The 23889-nt window shown below is 30.0% G+C and overlaps 4 protein-coding genes across 13 annotated transcripts; 3 read left to right on the top strand and 1 right to left on the bottom strand.

Moving 5' to 3' along the window:
• Window positions 1-1616: 1616 nt before the first annotated feature.
• LOC122533786 lies at window positions 1617-2820 on the top strand. The gene is made up of 2 exons (XM_043663842.1): window positions 1617-2049; window positions 2371-2820. Exons 1-2 carry the CDS (start codon window positions 1660-1662, stop codon window positions 2818-2820), a joined length of 840 nt encoding a protein of 279 aa, XP_043519777.1. The 5' UTR covers window positions 1617-1659.
• On the bottom strand, window positions 2337-18299 carry LOC122533784 (venom acid phosphatase Acph-1-like). Of its 4 annotated transcripts, XM_043663834.1 has the most exons (8): window positions 18189-18299; window positions 6374-6645; window positions 6083-6211; window positions 5818-5934; window positions 4970-5183; window positions 4593-4801; window positions 3740-4081; window positions 2337-3645 (listed from the first exon to the last, which is right to left on the bottom strand). In XM_043663834.1, exons 3-8 carry the CDS (start codon window positions 6167-6169, stop codon window positions 3376-3378), a joined length of 1239 nt encoding a protein of 412 aa, XP_043519769.1. In that variant the 5' UTR covers window positions 6170-6211; window positions 6374-6645; window positions 18189-18299; the 3' UTR covers window positions 2337-3375. The 4 variants fall into 4 exon arrangements, with proteins under 4 accessions (XP_043519769.1, XP_043519770.1, XP_043519771.1 ...); XM_043663835.1 differs by lacking the exon at window positions 18189-18299 and having other exon boundaries at window positions 6491-6582; XM_043663836.1 differs by lacking the exon at window positions 18189-18299 and having other exon boundaries at window positions 6063-6211; window positions 6374-6562.
• LOC122533783 (venom acid phosphatase Acph-1-like) lies at window positions 6639-16859 on the top strand. 5 transcript variants are annotated; one of them, XM_043663833.1, is made up of 8 exons: window positions 6667-6862; window positions 11653-11828; window positions 14544-14664; window positions 14826-14936; window positions 15027-15295; window positions 15742-16025; window positions 16324-16532; window positions 16619-16859. In XM_043663833.1, the coding sequence occupies exons 3-8, from the start codon at window positions 14560-14562 to the stop codon at window positions 16847-16849; spliced, it is 1209 nt and encodes a 402-aa protein (XP_043519768.1). In that variant the 5' UTR covers window positions 6667-6862; window positions 11653-11828; window positions 14544-14559; the 3' UTR covers window positions 16850-16859. The 5 variants fall into 5 exon arrangements, with proteins under 5 accessions (XP_043519765.1, XP_043519768.1, XP_043519767.1 ...); XM_043663828.1 differs by lacking the exon at window positions 6667-6862 and adding an exon at window positions 11448-11483 and having other exon boundaries at window positions 11659-11828; XM_043663830.1 differs by lacking the exon at window positions 11653-11828 and having other exon boundaries at window positions 6639-6862.
• A 78-nt stretch (window positions 18300-18377) lies between the features above and the next one.
• Window positions 18378-22727, top strand: LOC122533785 (venom acid phosphatase Acph-1-like). 3 transcript variants are annotated; one of them, XM_043663840.1, is made up of 7 exons: window positions 18378-18530; window positions 19755-19956; window positions 20721-20894; window positions 20973-21219; window positions 22015-22141; window positions 22250-22452; window positions 22589-22727. In XM_043663840.1, exons 2-7 carry the CDS (start codon window positions 19766-19768, stop codon window positions 22718-22720), a joined length of 1074 nt encoding a protein of 357 aa, XP_043519775.1. In that variant the 5' UTR covers window positions 18378-18530; window positions 19755-19765; the 3' UTR covers window positions 22721-22727. The 3 variants fall into 3 exon arrangements, with proteins under 3 accessions (XP_043519775.1, XP_043519774.1, XP_043519773.1); XM_043663839.1 differs by having other exon boundaries at window positions 18378-18531; window positions 19762-19956; XM_043663838.1 differs by having other exon boundaries at window positions 18384-18534.
• Window positions 22728-23889: the final 1162 nt, after the last annotated feature.

Genomic DNA, 23889 nt, shown 5'->3' with positions numbered 1-23889 from the left:
TACGTTATACTCGTTATACTCGTTATACGATACGTCCAAGATGAAAAAGAATGTTAATGAAAAGAAGCAATTGAAACTTCATGCTGAAAATCGAAACAACGTTGTTTCTGAATTACAACGTGCATACGTGAAATACTCATCCGAATTAGGTTGTTTGATAATTATTACCTTCATTAATAAATTTTAACAATTAAGTTTAATAATTATGCTCGACAATTATAAAATATTAACAAATATCGATGCAGGTAATTTTACAAGTAATCCATCAAAGGCTAATGGAAACTCGTATTCGTGTGCTGTTGAAGATCTTTTGATAGAAATGACTAGGAAAGAATTACAAGGATCTAATGACAGTGACAATACAAATTGTTATCGGTGTAAACATTTGTTGAATATACCTCAAACCTTTGAGAAGATATCGGATAATACTGAAGAATGTATAGCTGATTTAAATTTTGTACAAAGTATAGTTTGGTTAAGATCAGCCATATTGTTTATGAAAACCATTCCCGTAGAACAATTTCATTTAGTATTTTATAAACAATGGAAGAATACAGGTAACAATACAAAGTCTTGGTATTTAACATTTTTTTTATAAACTATATTCTATATATTACAAAAAGATACAAATTATGATGTAGTTATTAACAATAGCATATTTAAAGTGATGTACCATATACATATGTAATATATTTTCTAGAAAAAGATTTTCATTCTTACAATCAAGATTCATCGCGTGGTATTGAAGAAAATGATTACGGAGATTTGAGCAGTCCATTGAGTAATCAGAAAAGCGATACGAATTTCGATGATGATTCAGAATTTCTTAGTAGTATCGATTTGTTGTGTAATGAGAAATATAGTACATCATATGCGGAACAAATAAATCAAGAAACTGAAATTTTCTCTCAAAAACGAAACAATCCTTCCGTTTTCACTTCATTTCAAAGCCTCGAAAGATTTTTCAATGTGCAAACTTGCACGCAACAGGGCACTACTGTGAATAATTATATTGTCCAAGATTCGGACAAGGAATATTCCTCTGGCTCTGACATGTTCAGAGATTCTCTGGAAATTGAAGGCAATATTAACGAGAAAGACTATGAATTGTTGGAAGAAAGCGACCTTATCAATGAAGAATCGGCAGATAAATTGTCAATATTTTCCGAAAGCAGCGATATCTTAAAGATAACTTCCCTGGGAACGAAAGATGATCTTGCTGTTCCTTCAGGCGATAATAATTTTTTAGACATTACTTTATCTAACGAGAATTCTTTGCCATACAAACAGAATTGTAGTCAGCTAAGAGAACAATTAACTTCGGAATCGAATAAACCGATACAACAAACGTGTGATTCGATCTTTCGCAATGAAATTCCTATCATTTTACCGAATCAGATTAATGACGTTTATTCTCCTAAAGAAGATAGTGCTTATGATACCTATCAATTGAGCATAGAGTGGACAAATCGCATTTGCGAAGGTAGAGACTCTGTTGTATTGCCTAGTCAGAAAATTGATAATATTACTGCTTATGAAAAAGAAGATATTCCGTACGATACACATAGGAACAGTTGGATTTCCAAACGAAATTCATTTTCTTCACAATCAGAGAATAATAAAACTGTAAAATCGTGCTCGCAGAGGTATAAAAATTTGATGGAAAATACGGAATACGAAGAAAATTGCAATAAGAGAAAGAAATTAAAATCTGTACATGAATTGACCGTATTTAATACTAGTGAAAGAGAAGTGAGAAACATTTCTTCGGAATGGCTGAAATTTACGCTTGACACTCTAAATGTGGACGATATTGCTTTCCAATCGATGAAAATGATTCTCGCAGTTCTTCAAAACGAGAAAATAGCGAGACAATATATGAGAAAACGATGTTGGAAAAATACTTTAGAGGAACAGGCAGTAAACGCGATACTGGATTACTGTGATGTTTCTGAAGCTGAAAATAAAACTAATGTATGTACGCAAGAAATTGTGCAGGTAGTGACAGGTATGCTGGATAAGAGTATAGAAACTGTTGAATTCAATAAGGTAAATTATAATTATCATTAGACATTTACTTAGATTTTTAATAAATCTACTACACTTGTTTTAAAATTTCACTTCTCCAAAGTAAATTCATTCATTTTCAAAAATGTAAACAAATAATTTATTTTAAAACGTAATTTAAAAGAAACATTTCTCGTGTTTTATATATTGTAAAAGCTCTTCCTGTGTGTCGCGCATATAAGTGCATACAAGACGTGCAAACTTAAAAACTTGTTTCGCAAAAAAAAAAGACATTCTATTAATATTTGGATTCGAAATTATTATTTTTCTATTTAACGTTATTTTTCTATTTTATTTCTTTAGGTTGCAATACTGATTCATCAAATCTCCATTATTTTACAACTATGCATTTCAATAAAAGTTTGCATTGAAGTAATAAATTATCTAACTATAAAATTAAAATCGTACGAAAATGTTTTAATCACTTTGATAAATAACAAAAAAGCCGATGTACATGGTATAATAAATCAATTACATATTATCTTTTATTCTTTAACCTTTTGTTTACAAAAATATCGATCAATTTCCTGTAATAAAGAAGCTAATCAATTTGAAGAAGACATGATACCACCTGTTGTTGATTTATGGAAGAAACAGTTAAATTTTGAAGGTGTAATAGTCGAGGATAGCAGGCAAACAAGAGAACGAAGGTGGTTAATGATTTTGAGCGATTTTACAGTAGTAGCTATGGAAAATTTTGTTCAATTTGCCAAAAAATCACAGAAATTAGTCGATTTACTGTCCTGTGAGTAAATGACTATGCTTTAAATGCATCATTTTAAATGTAATTTTAACATAGCAAATATTAAATATTATAATATTTTATATACAGCAGTTATAAAAAATATTTGCGCGTATTTATTATAGCATTTACATTAATAAATTCCAAATATATGAATTTTCATATCATTTAATATTTTCATATGATAATGAAAATAAAACACGTACTGCATTGGGAGTTAGGAATTATCTACAAATACTTTTTACGGCCACTGTATGCATATAAAAATGTTATAATAGCTTGTACATTGTGAATATGATTTAATAAAAAGTAAATTTAATAAATAAATAAATTGTTTATTTGAGTTGTTTTTCGTAAAAATTTTAGAATTATTTGTGAATTATAATGCGTAGAATTATAAATGAATTTAAATAATTAATTAATAATTAATATTAATTAAACATTAATCTAAAATCGTTATTAAGGATATTGAGATTTCTGTTATAGAAAACTACATATTTGACACAAGAACGAAGGTACGAAATAATTAAGAGTATACACCAACTTGTGACAAAAATTTCAATTTATCAACACGAATTGTTAAATAAACTAATTATTAATAAAAAAGTAAGTATAATACTTCTCGATGTATGCCATACAGATCCACTATAAATCGTATTGTTTAATCTTACAGGCTTGTCAGAGAGATTAATCTTCTCCCAATTACATAATCGTTCTGCGTTTTGCGGTAAGATGTCTAGTATCGAGTACAAAAATGTTTTAATCGGGCAAATTTCTGTACAATTTGGCATTTTCAATGGGATAGTGATACCATCTACTCCTGTGTAGTAATTAATCTGAAATAATAATAATTTTAATAATTAAACACTTCAGACTTTTAATCGCATTTTTTTCAAGTGCATTTCTGATTAATTTTTTGAAAGAATGTACCTTCACTCCATGACTTTCTGTTTCATTGTCAAAGTACAGCTCGAAAATCACAGAAGCGGCCTCGTTAGGAATGTGTGGCGACCATAAGTTTAAACCTTTTAAAACACCAACGATATTTCTTTCGTTGCCGCTGTATATCATGAGCTTTCGCTCTTCAGGAATTTGTCCATCGATATACATCAGCGAGTTTGCTAAAATTTCCTTCAGGATCGTTCCCCCATTTAATTGCTTTTGTAACGGAGTTTGCCAAAGTAGATCGTACTCTAACAACGACACATTGTACATTCCTCCGTCAGGGAAAATATCTTTCGCCCAGTGTGGAAGAGATTGATTTAAATCAGCCTGGAATAACATTTATTTTCACTTGTACTTTTGAAGTTTTATTCAATCAACGCACTCGAGAGACACTCGATAAAGTTAAGCAGAAAAATATATAAATCTTATCTCAAAGAGTTCTTGCTCACATGTATGACTAATAATAAGAATGTATCGATTGTACATTTATTTGCTCGTCTGTTTTAATTTTTATTAATTTAATTTAATTTCTCTTAATTTAATTTTAAATTAACTTAATTAATACATAAATATTAACTTTATATAATTAACATATAAATGTCAATTATACAAAATTAATGTTTATATATTAATTTTTATTTATTTAATTTAATTTTTCTTAACTTAATTTATATATATTTATATTAACTTAATTTAATTTTAATTAACTTAATTAATATATAAATATTAACTTTATATAATTAATATATAAATGTCAATATATACAAAATTAATGTTTATATATTAATTTTTATTAATTTAATTTAATTTTTCTTAACTTAATTTATATATATCTCACTTTCGTCTCGAGAACAGCGTACAGCAAAGCCACTTCCGATGGTCGTTGAACTTTTATTCCAGCAGACCGAGATATATGATCGAATAAAGATGAATAATGCGTCAATCTTTCTCGCACTTGAAACATGTTCAATACTTTTTCCATTTCGAGAATGAAACTCGGACACTGTGCTCCCAGTAACAAAGTATCTTCACGCGCGAGTGTGTAATCTACAAAATTGATAAATCGCAATATTTCTCTGCCAGTTGTTTGCATTCTCTTTACTTTTCACTCACGTTTTGCATATCTTTTTTGTTTGATTGTTTCGTAGCGAAAGTTGAAAAGGATTTAATTAAAATTGTATTTTGTTTCATTCAGCTTAAGATTCGGATACTTACCTGTGGGTATTGGCTGCCAGTTTAAATCGATGCTCCATTGTTGAATCTTTGCCGGAGGCCAAAGACCTGCATTCACTAATTGACCAGACAGCATCGACAATGGATATTCGGCCGTTTGCATTTTCATTGTCTCGCATGTGTAAACGTCACCCAAAAATTCATCGTACACCTCCCGCAAATGGACTCCTAGATCGTACATGTTCAGCATGCCAGTCTGTTAAGTAAAATTAAACTAGAGTTATTACTACTAAATAAACATTAAGAACAGGTAGCAAAAATGAATAATGTTAAACATTAATTTGGAAACACTATGTTGTATGTTTGAATTGACACGCAGGATACAAAGATGGTTAGAAAAATTTCAATCAACAGAAAATAATAAGTTTTACTCCGATGTTTGCCTTTAGATTCCCTCCTATATTTGTTTAGATCTGTTGTTTGTTTAGCTCTGACGTTTCCGAGAAACTTTTTAGAGGGAAGATGTTCAAAAGGATTAGATTATGAAATTGTTCAACGACTGAATAGATAGATAAATTCTTGGATGATTAATAGGTGTTATCGATATTACAAGATACAATTTTTCTTCTTTTTTTCTTTAGAAAAAATCTTCAATGAACTTAATTATATAGCTGATGATACAATTTTATTAATTAGTCACATTGAAGTATGTGATTGTACTTTTCTTATCTATTGGTTGAATATAAACAACAGACGAATATAATTAAATGATATACATATCTTTCAATGCTAAATTTTTATTTCGTGTAGCGAAGCCAACGAAAATTAGCATTAAATCTTCTTTAACGATGTACAGTTAATTTTCTTTATAGCAAGGCACAGAAACTTACACGAGGCATGCCGATTGGAGCGGTATTGAAGTATTCATAAGATAAAGGATGTGGTAAATCCGTATCGTTGCTATTTATCAATTCCAAAATTGGAGCGTACGTTTTATGAGCGAATATCTGAAAAATTTGTTTAACTGTAAATAGCATTATACCGCTGAATTTGTACCCTTTACGAAATAATCAAATTACAAAGGAGAAAAACTGTCGTATAAAATGTGCGGTTAGTTAAATAAGTTTCAGTTTACTGGAATATCACGACTCTTACGATCTGTACCAACTGCAACTCCGGTATACATTCAACAGGCTTCCTTACAATACAAACTATACACAGCATAAATACAACCACTTTCATTTTCAGTTTTTTCTCGATTTTTGGTTCACGATCAACAAATCCCTAAAAAAACAGTTCGACTTTAAAATAAAGATCTTCTTCTTCGTTCCTGTTTTTTCGGTACAACATTCGTACGCACGTTCTATCTTATCTCTCAAGAGATTCTACGAAATCAAGAGTAATGTGTCAAAATGAAACATTTTTTTCAACGTCGTTTTCACTTACGTTTTACTCTTTCGTTTAACAATAGAGCAACATGACGCTTGAATAGACAGACATACGCCTCGAAGCCTTTATACCGTTTTGTTTAGAGGTAATTATAATTATTTATCCTGACGATACCTGTGTAGTCACTGCAAAGTATGTAATTGTGATGCTGAGACTTGTTCTAACTTTTCATGGTAACTGGCGTCGCGGTATTTGCTTCTTGCTAGCGCGACGATAACAATCAGATAAAATATCTCCCGATGGTGTCTTCGAGCGTTCGTGCATCGGATCTGTAAATTTAATCGGTAGCCTTCGCGTGAAATCGTCAATTTATCATTAGGTAACAATCTCGCCGGGCTTTGTACAATTCCTGGCCAAACAGGCCTGCTTTTCAGTTATAAGCTCGGCAATCAAAAGATCACGGATCTTATAAAATCGAAAGTTCTCTCTCTGTCTGTTAGACTTGTTTGTGATACGCTGGTTTTTGGAAGACACCCAAGCTCAAAAGTAAGAACGTACATTAATTGTTTGTCATTTTTTTTCGAATTTGTATTCTTAACGTCATCATTTTGAGTCTTTTTTGTCGTTTTATCAACTCTCTCTCATCGCGTTCTCTGTGGGAAAACCGAGTCGCTCGTGTTTATCTTTAATTTCTCTAGGCTTTCAAAGAATGTAAAAAAACTTTAACGAAGTTTTCGCTACATATAATAAGCTTATTATATAATAAGCTTTTAAACCAAATCTTTAAGAGATTTTCTCAGAAGAAACATTTGCCAGTGAAATTTCACATAGAGCATAAGTGAAGGTTGCTGGTTACTGAGGAATTGATGATTTTTAAGGGATTATTTAAAATTTCGGTAGCCTTACTATGATTTTCATGTCGGTTTGGAAAAGTTCTGTTTCCAATTTAATTTTAGTGATACTGATATGAAAAAGTTACTTAAAGTAACTTAAATTTCAACCGACTCCATTTCTGAATTTAAAGATTATTCGAAATGTATTGTAATAATTTGTTTGGTAAAAGGAGTCGTAAATATTTTTAACAATCAATTAAAAGTTCTTCGTTTTTAGTTTTGTTTCATGCGAGAGAACTCAGACACATCTTATTTGGTTCATTAAATTTATTTGCTTTAGCATATAATTCTCGTCAGATTTAATAAGCAAACAATTCGTGTGATATCTCGAGCATATGAATTTGTAATAACATGTAATTAACGAGCAAATGTCTGAATATCATTAAACCAAGTAATTGCAATAGTAAAACATCTGAAGAAAATGTAGTAACTTCCTCTTCGAGGAATTAAACGTCAGAATTAAAATTAGATCGTGAAGTAGAAATCCAGATAAATTTTATCATTAGTAATTAATAATACTCCGAGTCGATGATTGATATTTCGTAATTTAATCGCTGTACTGTGACTCATGTGTCATGATCAGATGAAAATACTCGATTGTGCTTGAACATAAAAAGATATTAGATTAACAAATTGTTATACTTACAGTCAAGCATATACAGTGGACCAAAAAAGAAAAACATTCGCACACCTAGTTTTTCTGCAAAATTTTTATAAAAACAGTTTTTATTACATTATTATTGTTTTTGTTACATTAACAAAATGTATATATATATTGTTTTTGTTACATTAACAAAATGTATAAATATATTGTTTTTGTTACATTAACAAAATCTGTTTTTATAAGTAGTTTACTACACGCAAAAATAGCAATTTTCAATAACAAGTTACATGAATTACAATAATAAAAGTAATATAAAAATTCGAGAATCAAAAAATTATGAGGGCTTTTCTTTGTAGTTCTACCATGTGTTTAAACAAAATATGAATTATTTCAGTACTTAAAATAATATAAACTTATAAAAGAATAATTACAAAATTAAAAAAGATTTATATATATATATATATAATAAAAATATCTATATATTATTAATAAAATTAAAAAATTTAATACTCCACCATTAAATGCAAATTAAACACAAGTGTGTCAATACTGCAATTATTGAAAGTTGTTATTTTGTAGTGAACTATTGATGAAAATAAATAATGTATCATTTATTTTTACAAAGATATCGTCAAAAAATTGAGTGCACCAATACTTTCTCGACACGCTGTAATTATCGTCCAATAATTGTCCAACAAAAAAAACGCATTAAGTTTGATCTTAATTACAAGTAATTTTCTTTAAACGATAAGAGCAACGTGAGCTAAACAGGATGACAATCCTACTGATCATTCCGTCTACCTCTAACTTGGTTTTTAGAAATGAGTTTTCTGCGTATCAGTCGAACGTTATGTATGTACTTATACGGTGATAGCATAAATTGTGAACCTTATCATCGAGAAAATTTCAAGTTTGAAGATTATGTTCACGTTATAAAACTCGCTGCCACGTGCTACGCATGCACTTCGCGTTCCACTATAATAACAGGCATATGGACGTGACGTGCTTCTACGTTAGATTAAAAGAAGCACGTCTGAGTTATCTCTCTCGAAGACTATATGCGTCAAATAAAAAAAAAAAATTAATCTTGTCTAATTCGATTGGCAGATAGTATTGTTTATTTATATTTACGCCGTCATATATTTATTTTGTATCTGACATTGTCATCGATCACTCTTGAATCAAATTTCGAGCTGAATCTTGCACCACCTGGTCGCTTTGTTTCTTTTTCCTTTTTTCCAGAATATTACACAGATTTGTACTTACCGCGACTTAACAATCGTACCCGTGAATTGCTGGTCGAATAATTATTGAGACAATTTCACTGCGGCCGTGTGTTTGCGATTAGTACGCGAGTACATAAGCTGAAGGCCGAATATTTAAATACCGGGAACGTATAACTTATCACTTGATACAGTTTGGCTTTTTTTCACATTTCGTGCATAATATTTGGAAACGTTGCGCAAGAAAGCTATTCGTTTCAAATCCACGGCCTTAGTCAGTTTCTAATACCTTAACTGGAATCGAAGGTAAGACGACAAATTTGTTTCAAAGTGCATTCGTTTTTCGTATTATTACCGAAAGTAATAATTATTATTTCGCTAGTACAACATATTAAATTCTTATTTTCCTCCGTTGGATTGTCATTGTTTTATTACTGATACTAGCCACTGAATTCTCCCGAATTGTGTATTTATATTTGAATGTTTTTCAACAAGTTATAAGACATTGCATTGATGAGGATTCCAAAAGTAATTACGAAGTTTTTTTTTTCCTTTCGTTTGTAAACGTACTATTTTTGTTCGGACATAACAATTTTTTATGCACTGTAACAAGCATTTTCTACTGATAACGATAATAGCATAACAGTGAGACAGAGAACAAAGAGTACTTACATGCACAAATGAATTATTCGTGAAACATTTGATGGTGTTTGCAAAGATTTTTTCGTGAAGTCGAAACATAATTTCTATTTATTAACATTTAATGTGTTCACGTATATATATATATATATATATATTTATATATAATTAATATGTAAATATAATATAAATAATAATTAATTTAATTATTATTTATATTATATTTCTATAGTGATACAGACTATAAAAATAATGTAAATAATATAGAATATATATATATTAAATATAATATAAATAATAATTAAATTAATTATTATTTATATTATTTCTATAGTGATATAGACTATAAAAATAATGTAAATAATATAGAATATATATATATTAAATATAATTAAATTAATTATTATTTATATTATTTCTATAGTGATATAGACTATAAAAACAATGTAAATAATATAGAATAAATATACATATACATGTATAATTAATATATAAATATAATATAAATAATAATTAATTTAATTATATTATTTCTATGGTGATACATACTATAAAAATAATGTAAATAATATAGACTATATAGAAGTAATATAAATAATAATTAAATTTCCCAAATAATACCATATTTCTTTTTCATTTGATTTACATTACAATACTACACGCGCTATTAGCAATCATTTAACTATTTGTAAATGCACGCGACGAAAACCAGGAAGGTGACCCCGTGCGGGAAAATTAATGATTTTTTAATCATGCATCAAAATGTCAGTCACACCACTATAATGTATTAGTCTATTTCTTATTCATTATTCCTCCGCAGATTTATGTAATTACAAGTTCGTATCAGCAAAAATGGAATTACAAATTCGCGTCAGCAGATTGGCTGTTATTATCGAACAATCTCTTTTGTGAATATCGTCTCTACGGATCTGCAAACTTCACGGGTATAAAAATTTACAATCGGATCGTGATTACACTATCTTGTAGTCTTTCTCAAACATCCATACAGAGTAACGAAATTTTCACAAGAAGATACTTTACATGGTAATTAAATTTTATATCTGCGTCAAAAAATGGACCAACGAGACATATATTATTTTCTATATTTTGGAAAATAAGTCATTCAGTCATAATTCTAAGAACGTTAAACTGATAACGTATTACCAGTACTCATCTACTTTTTTATACGTAAGCACGTCATTCTTCATTATGATATATATATATATATATATTCCATATACTGAAATTTAATCAATTAGAAACAATTAATCATATTATCAAATGTAGTCAAAATCACCGAAAAAAAAATCATTGTAATATTACATGACATTATTGTATAATAATTATTACAAATTTGATTATCATACTTAATGAACTTTAAATACATTGTAATTGAAATATTATACTTTTAAAAAGATATTCTAATATTCGTGATATTCGTAATTCAACACGCACAAAAATAATCATTATTTCGCAAAGAAATTGAAATTATAATTTCAGCGAGTGATAATTTTGTTTGCAGAGATAACGACTGTCATAGAGTTATTTTCTTAAAGACTCTGACGTGTCTTATCATTTGTTATTTACAATTATTCTTGAACATTTATATTATAATACCATCACGGTAATGTACAAAGACCCGCCTAAGTGTTCCATATCTGCTTTTTACAATGGGTACTCAAGGCTTCAAACAAACAGGCTTCTGTTAATCGGTAAGGGTACTCCTAAAGGACTCCCCTAAGTGCTTTATATCTACTTTTTACAATTGGATACACAAGGATAAAGTTATGTGCAGAGGATACTTTTGGGTCAGACTCTCGTTTATTATATGTCAATATTAGTTTACAATGCTAGTTTATTCAATTTGAACGAATTGTTTTGACGCGGAACAGAACCTTCCGAGACGATTAGTCAGATCCCTCGACCCTGCTGCAAATTGCCAAATGTCCTGTCGTATTTCAATCGCTTGCCTTGAAGGGAGAGAGACAGGATGTGGAAGGGCTCGGTAGGATAAAAACAAAGTCAAACCTAGGTAAAAGGACACTTGTGAAGAAATATTCTTGGAGTCTCGTAGAATCATTCAGTCAGTTACAGTCAATCTCACACGAAGAGAACTACCGTGCACATCTCCCAGATTCTCATCGTACACACTTGTAAGTCATAATTAAATATAAGTATTTAATTGATACAAGCAATCCATCGTTAAAACATCTCTCCGACGGCTGTAAAAGGCAAGACGAGAGAATCCGAGCAAAGCGGGTAGCAACCATCGTTCACCGTTCAGCTGAGACGTAACACGAATCATGTCTGTAAAAATTCAATAGAGTCGATGCGATTTTCCAAGAAGAAGTTATCCGCCGTGTTTAAAACGCGCGTAAAATTGCTGAATAATCTCGTGAGGATCTTGTTTTGAACAAAATTTTACAATCTTTCATACACTTTCGTTCATTTCTTTCTTTTTCGTATGTTCATTCGTATGTACATTAAATAAGTTACTTTTACCTTTGAAGAATTAAACGAAGCGTGAGATAAGATTGAAACGTTAACGATCGTGAAAGTTTGACACAGTGAAATGGATAAGTTATTATTATACAGTATACACCATAGTTATATAGTTACTACACTAAATTAAATAAATAAAAGACGCAAATATCATCTACATGTAAGAACGTTTATATAAATGTCTGAATCATCAGATGTCACATTATCTGATAAAAAAGTTGAATTAAATTTTTTCGTTCCTCTCGAAGCATCGTTCTTTTACCAAAAGTAAAATTTTGAGTAAGAAAAGTTTACTAAAAGTAAATTTACTAAAAAAGTAAAGTTTCAATGAAAAATTAACTTAAAGGAAATTTTCTAAAAGTAAAGTTTTAATAAAAATTTACTAAAAGGAAATTTTTGAACAAGCAAATAACAAACGATTAAGAAAATATCAACGACATATTTTTGGATGGATGGACAAAGAAGTACAAGCCAGAATTACAACAGGTTATGATTAATTAATATAGAAACACAATTCTGCAGAATATAATGAAATATAGTTTCTTCAGAAAGGCACTTTAAATATTTAAACTTAAAGTGCAATGTAAACTCAGGTGAAAACATAGACAATGTCTCATCCCATTGTATTTACAAAACATACATGTGCACTTCGTCTTTGTAAAAATGATGATCAAAATTTTGCTTGTACTATTTTTCCTGAGCCAACAAAGACACGTAATACACACGTATGACAATTGGAAGGAAACAGACCTAAGGGAAGTGGTCGAGAGGAATGACCTAATAGGAAATTTGTGTTCTTTTATATCGTGACGTGACGATCCTGTTAATTCCCATGATGTGCGTTTACGTTCTTCTTCTTCTTCGGGATCGCCGTTCCAAAGCGCGTCAGAATTATAAAAAAAAAACCCTAATATGGATTTCCTTATCATACTGCGTGTAACTACATAATGAAAGCTATAGCAGACACAATACATTCAGCATGGAAACGGGGACTTCCATTTCATACAATTACGGTGCATATACGGTATCTAATGACATCGAGATCGAATTGAGAAACGAATTCCAGAGAAAGATATGTCCCTTTGACGTGCGTTTGTCCTCCTTTAAATATCATTTGCGCATAGGCGACATGTCCAGTGTTTCGCTAACTGGTGTCATAATCGGTACCTCACCGTTATTAATTGCTTGTCACATCGTGCCGTTACGATAGGCATTCAAACAGTGGAGACATAAGTGTGCTTACTTCAGTTCATCTTCGAACAGGTATAGAAAAATTCGAAAATACGATAATATTGGAAATAGCCTGAAACTGAAAGCATCACGCGTCTGATATATTCTCTTCTTTCAACGTTTTTCTCAAATTTCCCTTGTGCAATGTTGCAAATAAATATATATTATTATTATGCATCAATATTTATTACATATTATTATTATATTATTATATATGTATATTATAATTTTAATATTAATATTACATATTATATATTATTATTATATTATTATATATATTATAATATATTTATTATATATACATTATTATTGTGCATAAATTTCAATATTATTTATTATATTTATAATCTTTGTAATAATAAAATTGTATTTATTATATTTATAATAATAATATTTATTATATTTATAATATTTATAATAATAAAATTATATTTATAATATTTATNAATAATAAAATTATATTTATAATATTTATAATAATAAAATTATATTTATAATATTTATAATAATAAAATTATATTTATTATATTTATAATAATAATATTTATTATATTTATATTTATTACAATTTTAATATCACATTTTTATATTGCACAAATTTTAATATTGCATACACTATACTATTATTAATAAATATGTATATATATATATATATATATATACATATATATATATATATATATATATATATATATATATATATATATATATATATATACATGTACATTAAAAATCATTATCGACAGAAAATATTACTACAACTGTTCTTCATGCAGAAAACGTTACGTTAAGATATTTTATCATTGTTACAAGATCTATATAAGATACTGATTTCTGTTAAATCATTGTCTCATTTCCGTGCAAGATAGACACTTGAAAATTTATATTCTACACACGCGACAGAAAGTTACATTTCGTTCTATCCATTGGTGCTTTATAGCCATTTACATTTTAATTTAGAAGGCTGTCTATTTGATCGACAAATGCATCTTGAAGATTCTTGTCGACAACCGAGATACACTGATTTGAAAAGCACGCAGGTTGAAAATATTTGTTGAATGTCATTGCCGTTCATTCAAAATCGAACGATAATATTTATAATAATTTCATTCACGGAAGATTTACATTGATTCCAGGTTGAACACGGCCAGCATGACTTCGTTTATGTTAAGTCCCAGAAGTTTCTCCCTAATCTTGGCTCTGGCTGCAATAATTGGCGTTACAGCTGTTCGAGCGGAACTCAAACTAGTGAACGTGGTAAGAAGCAAATGTGATATTATTTATGCACGTTTTCCCAGTCACAAGACACTCTTCGAAAATTGAAATATTCCAAAGTAGAAACACGAAATTTTCGCGACGTGGAACCAGTTGAAAAAAAATTTAATCTACAGACTTTCATACGTATTTTATGATTCCAGATATTCCGACATGGCGATAGAACGCCTGATGCCAGTGATGATGAAAAATATCCGAACGATCCCTACTTGAATTATTCTTATTATCCAATGGGTCGTGGCCAACTGACCAACGTACGTATCTCCCCCTTTTTTCAAATTTCCATTCGTTTCTGAATGACTCTCGTTAATGGTAGCATTTTTTTCTTTTTTTTTTTTTTTTAGACGGGTAAAATGCGAGAATACACACTGGGACTATTCTTGAGGGAGAGGTACGAAGATTTCTTGGGAGAGCTTTATATACCTGATGAAGTCTCAGTTCTTAGCTCGGACTACGATCGAACGAAAATGTCTTTGCAACTAGTCCTCGCTGGACTTTACCCGCCGAATGACACTGTGGAACGTTGGAATCAAAATCTGAATTGGCAACCAATCCCCGCGAGATACCTGCGACGCTACGAAGACAACTTCTTTCTACCGGAGAATTGCCTCTTGTAAGTATAGACAGCAGATTTTCATTCGATCTACGAGAAATATCTGACAAACGCGTGTAACATGTGAAAACAATGAGATGTTACATTAAATTTTAAAATATTAAATTATAATATATAAATTTATGTAAAACACTAAATTATATAATAATTACNATAATAATTTTAATATATAAATTTGTGTAAAACATTAAATTATATAATAATTATATAATAATTTTAATATATAAATTTGTGTAAAATAATAACGCAAATATTACAGCATTTAATTCCATTTAGAGTCGATTTCTTTGATTTCGTTCATAGAAAATGTAAATTTGTATGAAAATCTGATTATAAATTACAAATAGAAGAGTTTACTGTATTATCGTTTAATAAATAATAATCAGTCAAAGTCACTGCCTGTGATTGACTTGACGATGATAATTACAATTTTTTTTCGATTTCAGATTTTTAGTTGAATACAACAGAGTGTTGCAATCACCGGAAGGGAAACAGCAACTGGAACATTATAGCGGATTTATGAAACAATTGACAGAGTGGACTGGGAAAAACATATCCACGCCGTGGGATTTGTATTACTTGTACCATACACTGATGGCCGAATCCTCTTACGGTTTCGTCTTGCCAAATTGGACAAACGGTATATTCCCATACGGAGAATTATGGAACGCAACAATATTTTCGTACCATATCGCCAATTCGACTCCTCTGTTGAGAAGACTATACGGAGGTAATGTAACAACATAATTTTAATTCACGCAAAGTTAGTTATTAATTGTCACATCTTAGTCAATTAAATTAGTGACAATATAATCAAATATTAATCTTACGCATTTCGTTTCTATTGAATTTGTTTTATTCTTGTAATTGTATGAATTTTGCATGCTAGTTCGTAATGCGTTCTAATGTATTCTATTATACTCATATTATTATAATTTTAGATTTTGCCAAATTTAAAATTACACTCTTCAATTGCCATTTCCGATGTTTCAATCTCAATGTTTGGTTTATTTTCTTTTCAATTTCAGGCCCGTTTCTCCGGCTCGTTACAAGGCACATGTTGAATCACATAAGCGGCATAAAAGATGAGGGAGAAAAAATAAATTTGTTCAGCGGACACGAGAGCAACGTTGCCGCCGTTTTATACGCTCTCGGAGTCTATTATCCGCACGTTCCTGAATATTCAAGCTCGGTTATACTGGAACTTCATTACATTGGTAACAGTTACTACGTGAAGGTACGTAAAAAAGGTCGAAAAAATTTCGCTCGCCTCTTGTAATTTATTTTCTAAAATTTTGTCTACCTCACACGTGGTTTCATCAGGTGGTTTACTACTTGGGCATTCCATCCAAAGGAAATGAACTTCAGCTACCTAACTGTGACGTGCTCTGCCCTATCGACAAGTTTTTGCAATTAATCGAAGATGTGACGCCATCGAATGAGGAAATGATTTGTGACAAAGGCCTGTCGAGTGCATTCGTAGATAAGATGACAATCGAGGAATTAGATCTATTGAAATACAATCTGATAAAGACTGCAGGAGTCATTGAGTAAATAACGGAACTGTTGAACTGTGAATTACATTCCCTTGATACCAAAGAAAATGAATTTAGAATAGGTTTTAATTAGGTTTTAGGATTTGGAATAGGTTTTAATAGATTGGCGGAAAGATTGGATGTATTTTTAATTATGATATATATATAAAGTTTCATGCGTAAGCATATCACCGGTATTTTTATAATTTAATTATTTGTATTACTAGAAGAAATGAGAAATTAAGTTTCTTTAAATGTGAAATGATATTTATACGTATTATAATTTAGTATTTAATTATTTAGTATTTAATTCATTAAAGTACTTATCGCGTGATTAATTTAATAGAATATTTATTCTTTTTGTCAAAACACCACCCAACACTATAATAGACTATTTATTTTGTCAAGCATCATCAAATATATTCACAGTGAAGAAGCATCGTTCCATTTTGAATATATATTTATTAAGCGAATCAATTTATATTTATTAAACATATCAATTCATCTAAAATCAGTTATTTATGTCGAAAATATTTTCTTTTCTCTATTGAGATCTCGTTGAATTTTTCCTGTAGGCACATTATGTAGCATACATTATGTATCCCGTACATATGTACTGTAGCATTATTTGATTTTCAGTAAAATAAAAATAAATTATAAGAAATATAGAGCGATTTATGTTAATAATCAAATATTATAACATTCTGCCGCTAAACATTGAAATTGTTATAATTTTGTAAAAATAAATCGTACAATAATAAACGGATTCATTTTAGAATTTAGCGTCAAATCGCTTTCAAAATGCATTCTTTTTCAAAAAAAGGATGAATTGCAGGATGCAAAAGCATTGAAAAATTTTTTTCCTGGCTGAATCTACAATCGTTTGAAAATCAAAGCCTTCTCCCGAAAATTTAATGTACGATTTTTCTTCACCAATTTATTGAACTTTGAATATCAGGCGAAAACGATTTCTTGAATTTTTTTCACCTAAGTCTAATATTCAAGGATCATTAAATTTTCGAAAGTCGTTGTAAAGGAGAGGTTCCAATCTTCAAATTCCATTGTAGATTCAGTTGTGAAAAAATTTGTTTACATACTATGACAATTTATAGCATTTTCAAGAAGAAACATATATTTATCCATTCGTAACGTGATGTAGAAACATTTCAGTATAAAACGAATGTATGATGATAGAAATTCCGAAATTTATTATTACGGAATTTCTTTTCCAAAAATATAACAATTTCAATATTCAGTCGAATATTAATGCGATACATTTCTGTATCCATTTATATTCATTTATTTACATGCATTCAGAATTCTTCTATCTTATACAATTACTTACTTTAGATACTTACTTTAGACGAAGCAAAAAAGATCCAGTGAGTCTTAGATCCATATATACTTCCACCTACGTTAATTTTCTTTGTTCCCGGTACCAACAGCTCGAAACGATTTGCTCAGTTTAGTCTGCATCATTCAACATTCACACGTATTCATAACTGTTCTTTTTCTTTTTTCTTTTTTTTTTCTTTTCCTTTAGCTGAAACTGTACTTACGTATCTCGTAAGACCTTGACACTTGAAATTACTGTAACAGTATTTATCTGTCGGAGAGCGTTCTGTAGAAAACAGACGATGCTCAGAAAATCCATCGCCTAAGTAGTTTTAAACAGCTGTTTCAACTTAGCGCAATACACGAGTAAGTAGAAAGTTTAAATGAAAGCGATAAACTTTGCACTTTTAATTCTTTCAATGACACTGTTACTAAATAAGAGATTCCTCGGTGATTTGCAAGATTTATGACACAATGCATGCTATAATTATTCGAAGAATAATTGAACTTACAATTAGTGGAAAGAAAAAAATGTTACGTCGGTGGAAAACGTAAAAAAAGATGCAAGAAAAATTGCCTGACTGGTGTTCCTTTGGAAACTAATTTTTTTTCATATATTCTATGTTAACAATGCTTCGAAATTCTTCAAATCGTTCTTCGCTGTGACTGGTTGACAAATGCGTTTCTTTCTCGAATTTACAAATAAATTTACAGTGACAAAGTTTCCGAGAATTGTTTAATGTAATAATGATAATGATATTACGCGTACGTGATCGCGATAACTCTAAAGAGATAATTGTGTTTCATCATGCTCATACATTACGTTTGCAATATTAAAGCGGTCAGCTTCAGCTGAGAAATTTCAACTCGCAGTCAGAAACGTATAAAAAGTATGTTACACGAGTATATTAATTATACTAAAAGTTAGAATATTTTTAATCAATTTTAATTCACACTTTTACTAACTAAAATACATGATCAATGTTTCAACATGACACCTTAAAATTGTCGCAAAAATAATAATGGCTAAAACAGCAAACGCGAAGTGTCGATAAGGTAAGGCGCTTTAGAACAATAAATCATCGAAATTTAAATGTGCAATGATAACGGTGGCCACGCATAAAACATCAGGAGGGGGAAAAAAAAAAGAAACAGATATGGAAAACACGTGGACAAAAATTAAGGAGATAACCAAATCTGCCAAAAACCGAGACAGCGTGCAATATTTTTGTGTGTTCATTAATCACTTTTAATCGAGTTCCGGGTGAAATATTCGTCTGTATTTCACTTCGTAACCATGAGAAAAGAACTCAATATGGTGCACGAATAAATCGATAATATTTAGTTTTTATCAATGTACTATCTTCAGTGATAAGAGCATTATACACAGAGCTGCATTGGTCGAAGATTTTCAACTTACTACATTATCAGTCCCTTTCACTCCTATCTCTTATTAGGTTACGGAAATTTCGTAGTTATCAAAGAGCTAGTTTAACATTGATGTTCACCGGGAAACGTAAATTGAAGGAAATTTGAGAAATTGAAAGAAATTGAAGAAAAATTTGTCTTTCAAGTAACGTGTAATATATATTTCAGAAACATGGGTGTCGCTTGGATTTTTAGGATCGTAGTTTGCATCCTTTGTTGCCAAGCGTCTTTTGCCGAGCTAAAACTGGTGCAAACAGTATTCAGACATGGAAACAGAATGCCATCGGGGATCGATTACTATCCGAACGATCCTTACGTTAATTACACCTACGAGCCAGCAGGACCAGGAGGTTTAACTAACGTACGTCATCCCTTTTGCAATTATTATTAAATTGCATGGACTATATAATTGTACAATTTGCACGTGTTAAAGTTTCCTTGAGTCTCTTCAAATTGCACACGATAAAGTAATACGTCAATTCTTCGTGGGCAAGCTTATCCGGTCCCTGTCTGGACTTTCAAAAGAAAATTTTTCAAGCTTTTGGAAAAGTGTGAAAAAAGCTTTAAATTGCTCAGCAACGTCAAGTCATTCACTTTCAATAGATTTTTAATAGATTTCTCTAGTCGTGAAAGTTTCAATTATAAAATATATATATTTATATATATATTATATATATATATATTGTAAAATATAAAAATATATTTTATATATATTATATATAAGTTTTAGTTTTATTTTAAAATTTCAATTATAAAATATATATATTATATATATTGTAAAATATAAAAATATATTTTATATATATTATATATATATTTTAGTTTATTTAAATATATATATTATATATATATTTGAGTTTCAATTATAAAATATATATATTGTAAAATATAAATATTAAATATTATATATATATTGTAAAATATAAAAATATATTTTAATAGGTTTTAATAAATCATAACACAGCTAACATTTCACGCCTGCTAAATTTCAATGACACGGACGAATTGAAGAAAACATTTAATTTCAATTAATTAATTAAAAAATTAATAATTAATAACATTAAAGAGAATAATTAAAATTAAAAAAGATTCTAATTAATATTTTTTTTAAAAAATACTGATTAGACCGGTAAACTGGCTTTATACAAACTTGGCCAATATTTCCGCGAAAGGTACGGCCAATTGTTAGGAGAGATTTACATGTCGAAAGACGTTTGGTTCCGTGCTGACGAGGTAGAGAGAGTAATCATGAGCGGGCAACTCGTCGCAGCTGGTCTATATCCGCCAAACAGACAGCAAAGGTTCTAAATTAAATTTCAATTGTTGGACAAGTAATAAATACTCAAATCTGACTTGCGAGAGTATGATAAACTTCACAGATGGGAACCAAATTTAAATTGGCAACCCATACCGGTATGGACATTGCCAGCATCGATCGACTGTCTCTATAATGGGCAATTTTCTACAAATTTTCATGCATGGAGGAATGACGTGGAGAGGACAGATGCGGCACTGGTTGAATTTGAGAAAGAGCATGCAGACGTTTACAGATACTTGTCGAAACACACTGGTGGTAATATTACACAATCCAGAACGATCAATTTGCGTCAGTATTTGTTTGCACAGGTAAATAACATCACATTTTCCCCAGCAAAGGTTACAGACGTGGATAGTTAACGATACTGACGCTAGAACTACCAAAGACTAATCATAGAATTTTTATACAATAGAATACACAAACTTTTATTCATGTATTTTATCAAAAAAATCGTTTGAACCACTAAAAATACACCGTTTTACTGTTTTACATCTGTAATATTACAGATCTGTAATTTGACATCTCTAATATTGCAGATCTGTAATTTTACATCTCTAATATTGCAGATCTGTAATTTTACATCTCCAATATTGCAGATCTGTAATTTTACATCTCNAGATCTGTAATTTTACATCTGTAATATTGCAGATCTGTAATTTTACATCTGTAATATTGCAGATCTGTAATTTTACATCTCCAATATTCCAGATCTGTAATTTTACATCTCTAATATTACAGATCTGTAATTTTACATCTCTAATATTGCAGATCTGTAATTTTACATCTGTAATATTGCAGATCTGTAATTTTACATCTCTAATATTACAGATCTGTAATTTTACATCTCTAATATTGCAGATCTGTAATTTTACATCTGTAATATTGCAGATCTGTAATTTTACATCTCTAATATTACAGATCTGTAATTTTACATCTCTAATATTGCAGATCTGTAATTTTACATCTGTAATATTGCAGATCTGTAATTTTACATCTCTAATATTACAGATCTGTAATTTTACATCTGTAATATTACATAAAAGAAAATTATGAATCAGTCATTTTGACCACTTCTCTAGCGTTGATGTTTGAAATTCTTTCAGAAAGACATTGGTTTGAAATTACCGAAATGGACGAAATCCGTCTTTCCGCGCGGGAAACTAGATGAATTAGCCGTACACGATATTTACATTCGGACGCGTACTCCGCGAATGAAGCAGTTACTGGCTGGTAAAAACTTTTAATCGTCTCAATTCATTTTTTTTTTTTTTCGATTTTTCTCATTGTCGGAGATTTTCGAAGATATTTGACTGTCCGACAGAAGATTTTACTTGACAGGAATGTGGATTCGCGAGTGGTTGAACCACATTGACGATCATTTAAATAAGAACGATACACGAAAAGCGTTCATGTACGCGTCGCACGACCTAAACATTGCTTACATACTCGTGGCGTTGGATAATTTTGACGACGAGATTCCTCACTACGGTGGTTGCCTGATGTTCGAATTGCACGAAGATGACGACGAATATTACGTACAGGTGCAAATGATCTTTCTATTAAATATTCTTCTGTAATATCGATTTCGTAATTACTAATGTAAGAACGCGAGTGAAATTTTTTTAACATCTCCAAGAGGTTGTTCAAGTTTCACATAATTCTTTTGTATATATACAGGTGCTTTATAGAAACAAGGGGAACGTTCGTACACTCAAGTTTCCCAATTGTGACAAAATGTGCCCATTGGAGAGATTCAAAAAATTCGTAACACCCGTGACACCGACAAGCCCGAAAGCAGTATGTGAATAGAAATGAAGGAAAACAAAAAAAAAAAAAAAATGTGAGAAGAGACATTGTCAACGTGAACAGTAGTGAACAAATAGATAACTAAGAAGACTTCTATAATGATACTTCACTGTCTGATTTGATTTGAAATGAAATAACTTGATTTGAATTTCTTTCTGACTTTTGACAAATCATTCCAGAAGTATCAACAAATCGTAATCTTCGCTTTGCAAAGTCGAAACTGCTATCAGAGATCAGTGTTATAAATAATACGATGTAAACTGCAGAAATTATAATTAGATCTCTACACGATTTAATTAATTACTTAACTTTGTTTAATCCTCAGTTAATGCTATCTAATCTTGCCTTTTTAAAGTTATTTTTAACATTTTCCTATAATCTTACACGTTCAATCGGATTGTAGGCATTATGCTAAATAATCCGTTTCTTTTAGCATTTTCAAATGAGTATTTTTGTGTCGATCATTTGAAAATCATTTAAATAAAATTAAATAACGTAACGATGTAACGTATGAGTTTCAATTGCACGAGCAATTATCTTGACTTGAACATTCGTATAAATAATCGTTAACAAAAGCAATATTTGTTTCTTTTGATATTTAATCAAGAGTTAAACGGATTAGAACTATTTAATAGCTATTAAACAGCGTTTGTTATCACGGTTTGTTTATTTTTTGTTTCAGAAATAGCATTCACTTTAAAAATAGCTTCGCGTCAGACTGAAAAGATTGTACGTAAATTCCAATAAGGTAATTCCCCGCAATAACTTCCTATTTTTCAGAACAATCATCCCACAATCAGCCAATAATCGACGACAAATATTACAAAAAGGAAAGAAGAATTGTACTCGGTTGAATTTAATTATCGATAACGTTAATCCATTATCTCGAGTCGATAATATTTTAATCAATTATGATTGATTTCATTGAATTAATTAATTTGATTAATTTCAATAAATCCAGGTGCAGCCTGGATACACAACTATATTTCTTGTTTTAATTACCTCGACTTTTAATTTAAAGGTTTAATTACCTTAACTTTTCAATTTAAATTTTTAAGAAAGACAACATTTTTATCGAAGCATTTGGAAAATCTTATTCTCTTGAGGAGAGAAGCTTCTTCTATACAAACAATGAAAATTTTAAAATTTGTGTAAATAAGAAAAATGAAACG

The sequence above is a fragment of the Frieseomelitta varia genome, unplaced genomic scaffold, assembly GCF_011392965.1.
Source record: "Frieseomelitta varia isolate USP_RPSP 00005682 unplaced genomic scaffold, Fvar_1.2 scaffold_552, whole genome shotgun sequence".
Classification (NCBI taxonomy): Eukaryota; Metazoa; Arthropoda; class Insecta; order Hymenoptera; family Apidae; genus Frieseomelitta; species Frieseomelitta varia.
This window is presented reverse-complemented; position numbering and strand designations above follow the sequence as displayed.

What these genes read in the sequence shown, in the direction of transcription:
- LOC122533786 (XM_043663842.1), top strand. Translation starts at nt 1,660, where the DNA reads ATGGAAAATACGGAATACGAAGAAAATTGCAATAAGAGAAAGAAATTA. An exon ending in AAACTGTTGAATTCAATAAG is followed by an intron (nt 2,050 to 2,370) that starts GTAAATTATAAT and finishes TTATTTCTTTAG; the next exon opens with GTTGCAATACTGATTCATCA.
- LOC122533784 (XM_043663834.1), bottom strand. Translation starts at nt 6,169, where the DNA reads ATGAAAGTGGTTGTATTTATGCTGTGTATAGTTTGTATTGTAAGGAAG. An exon ending in CTGGCAGCCAATACCCACAG is followed by an intron (nt 4,802 to 4,969) that starts GTAAGTATCCGA and finishes TCAATTTTGTAG; the next exon opens with ATTACACACTCGCGCGTGAA. An exon ending in ACGCTGTTCTCGAGACGAAA is followed by an intron (nt 4,082 to 4,592) that starts GTGAGATATATA and finishes ATGTTATTCCAG; the next exon opens with GCTGATTTAAATCAATCTCT.
- LOC122533783 (XM_043663828.1), top strand. Translation starts at nt 11,463, where the DNA reads ATGTGCAGAGGATACTTTTGG. An exon ending in CTACCGGAGAATTGCCTCTT is followed by an intron (nt 15,296 to 15,741) that starts GTAAGTATAGAC and finishes TTTCGATTTCAG; the next exon opens with ATTTTTAGTTGAATACAACA. An exon ending in GTAACAGTTACTACGTGAAG is followed by an intron (nt 16,533 to 16,618) that starts GTACGTAAAAAA and finishes TGGTTTCATCAG; the next exon opens with GTGGTTTACTACTTGGGCAT.
- LOC122533785 (XM_043663840.1), top strand. Translation starts at nt 19,766, where the DNA reads ATGGGTGTCGCTTGGATTTTTAGGATCGTAGTTTGCATCCTTTGTTGC. An exon ending in CCAGGAGGTTTAACTAACGT is followed by an intron (nt 19,957 to 20,720) that starts ACGTCATCCCTT and finishes TACTGATTAGAC; the next exon opens with CGGTAAACTGGCTTTATACA. An exon ending in ACGACGAATATTACGTACAG is followed by an intron (nt 22,453 to 22,588) that starts GTGCAAATGATC and finishes GTATATATACAG; the next exon opens with GTGCTTTATAGAAACAAGGG.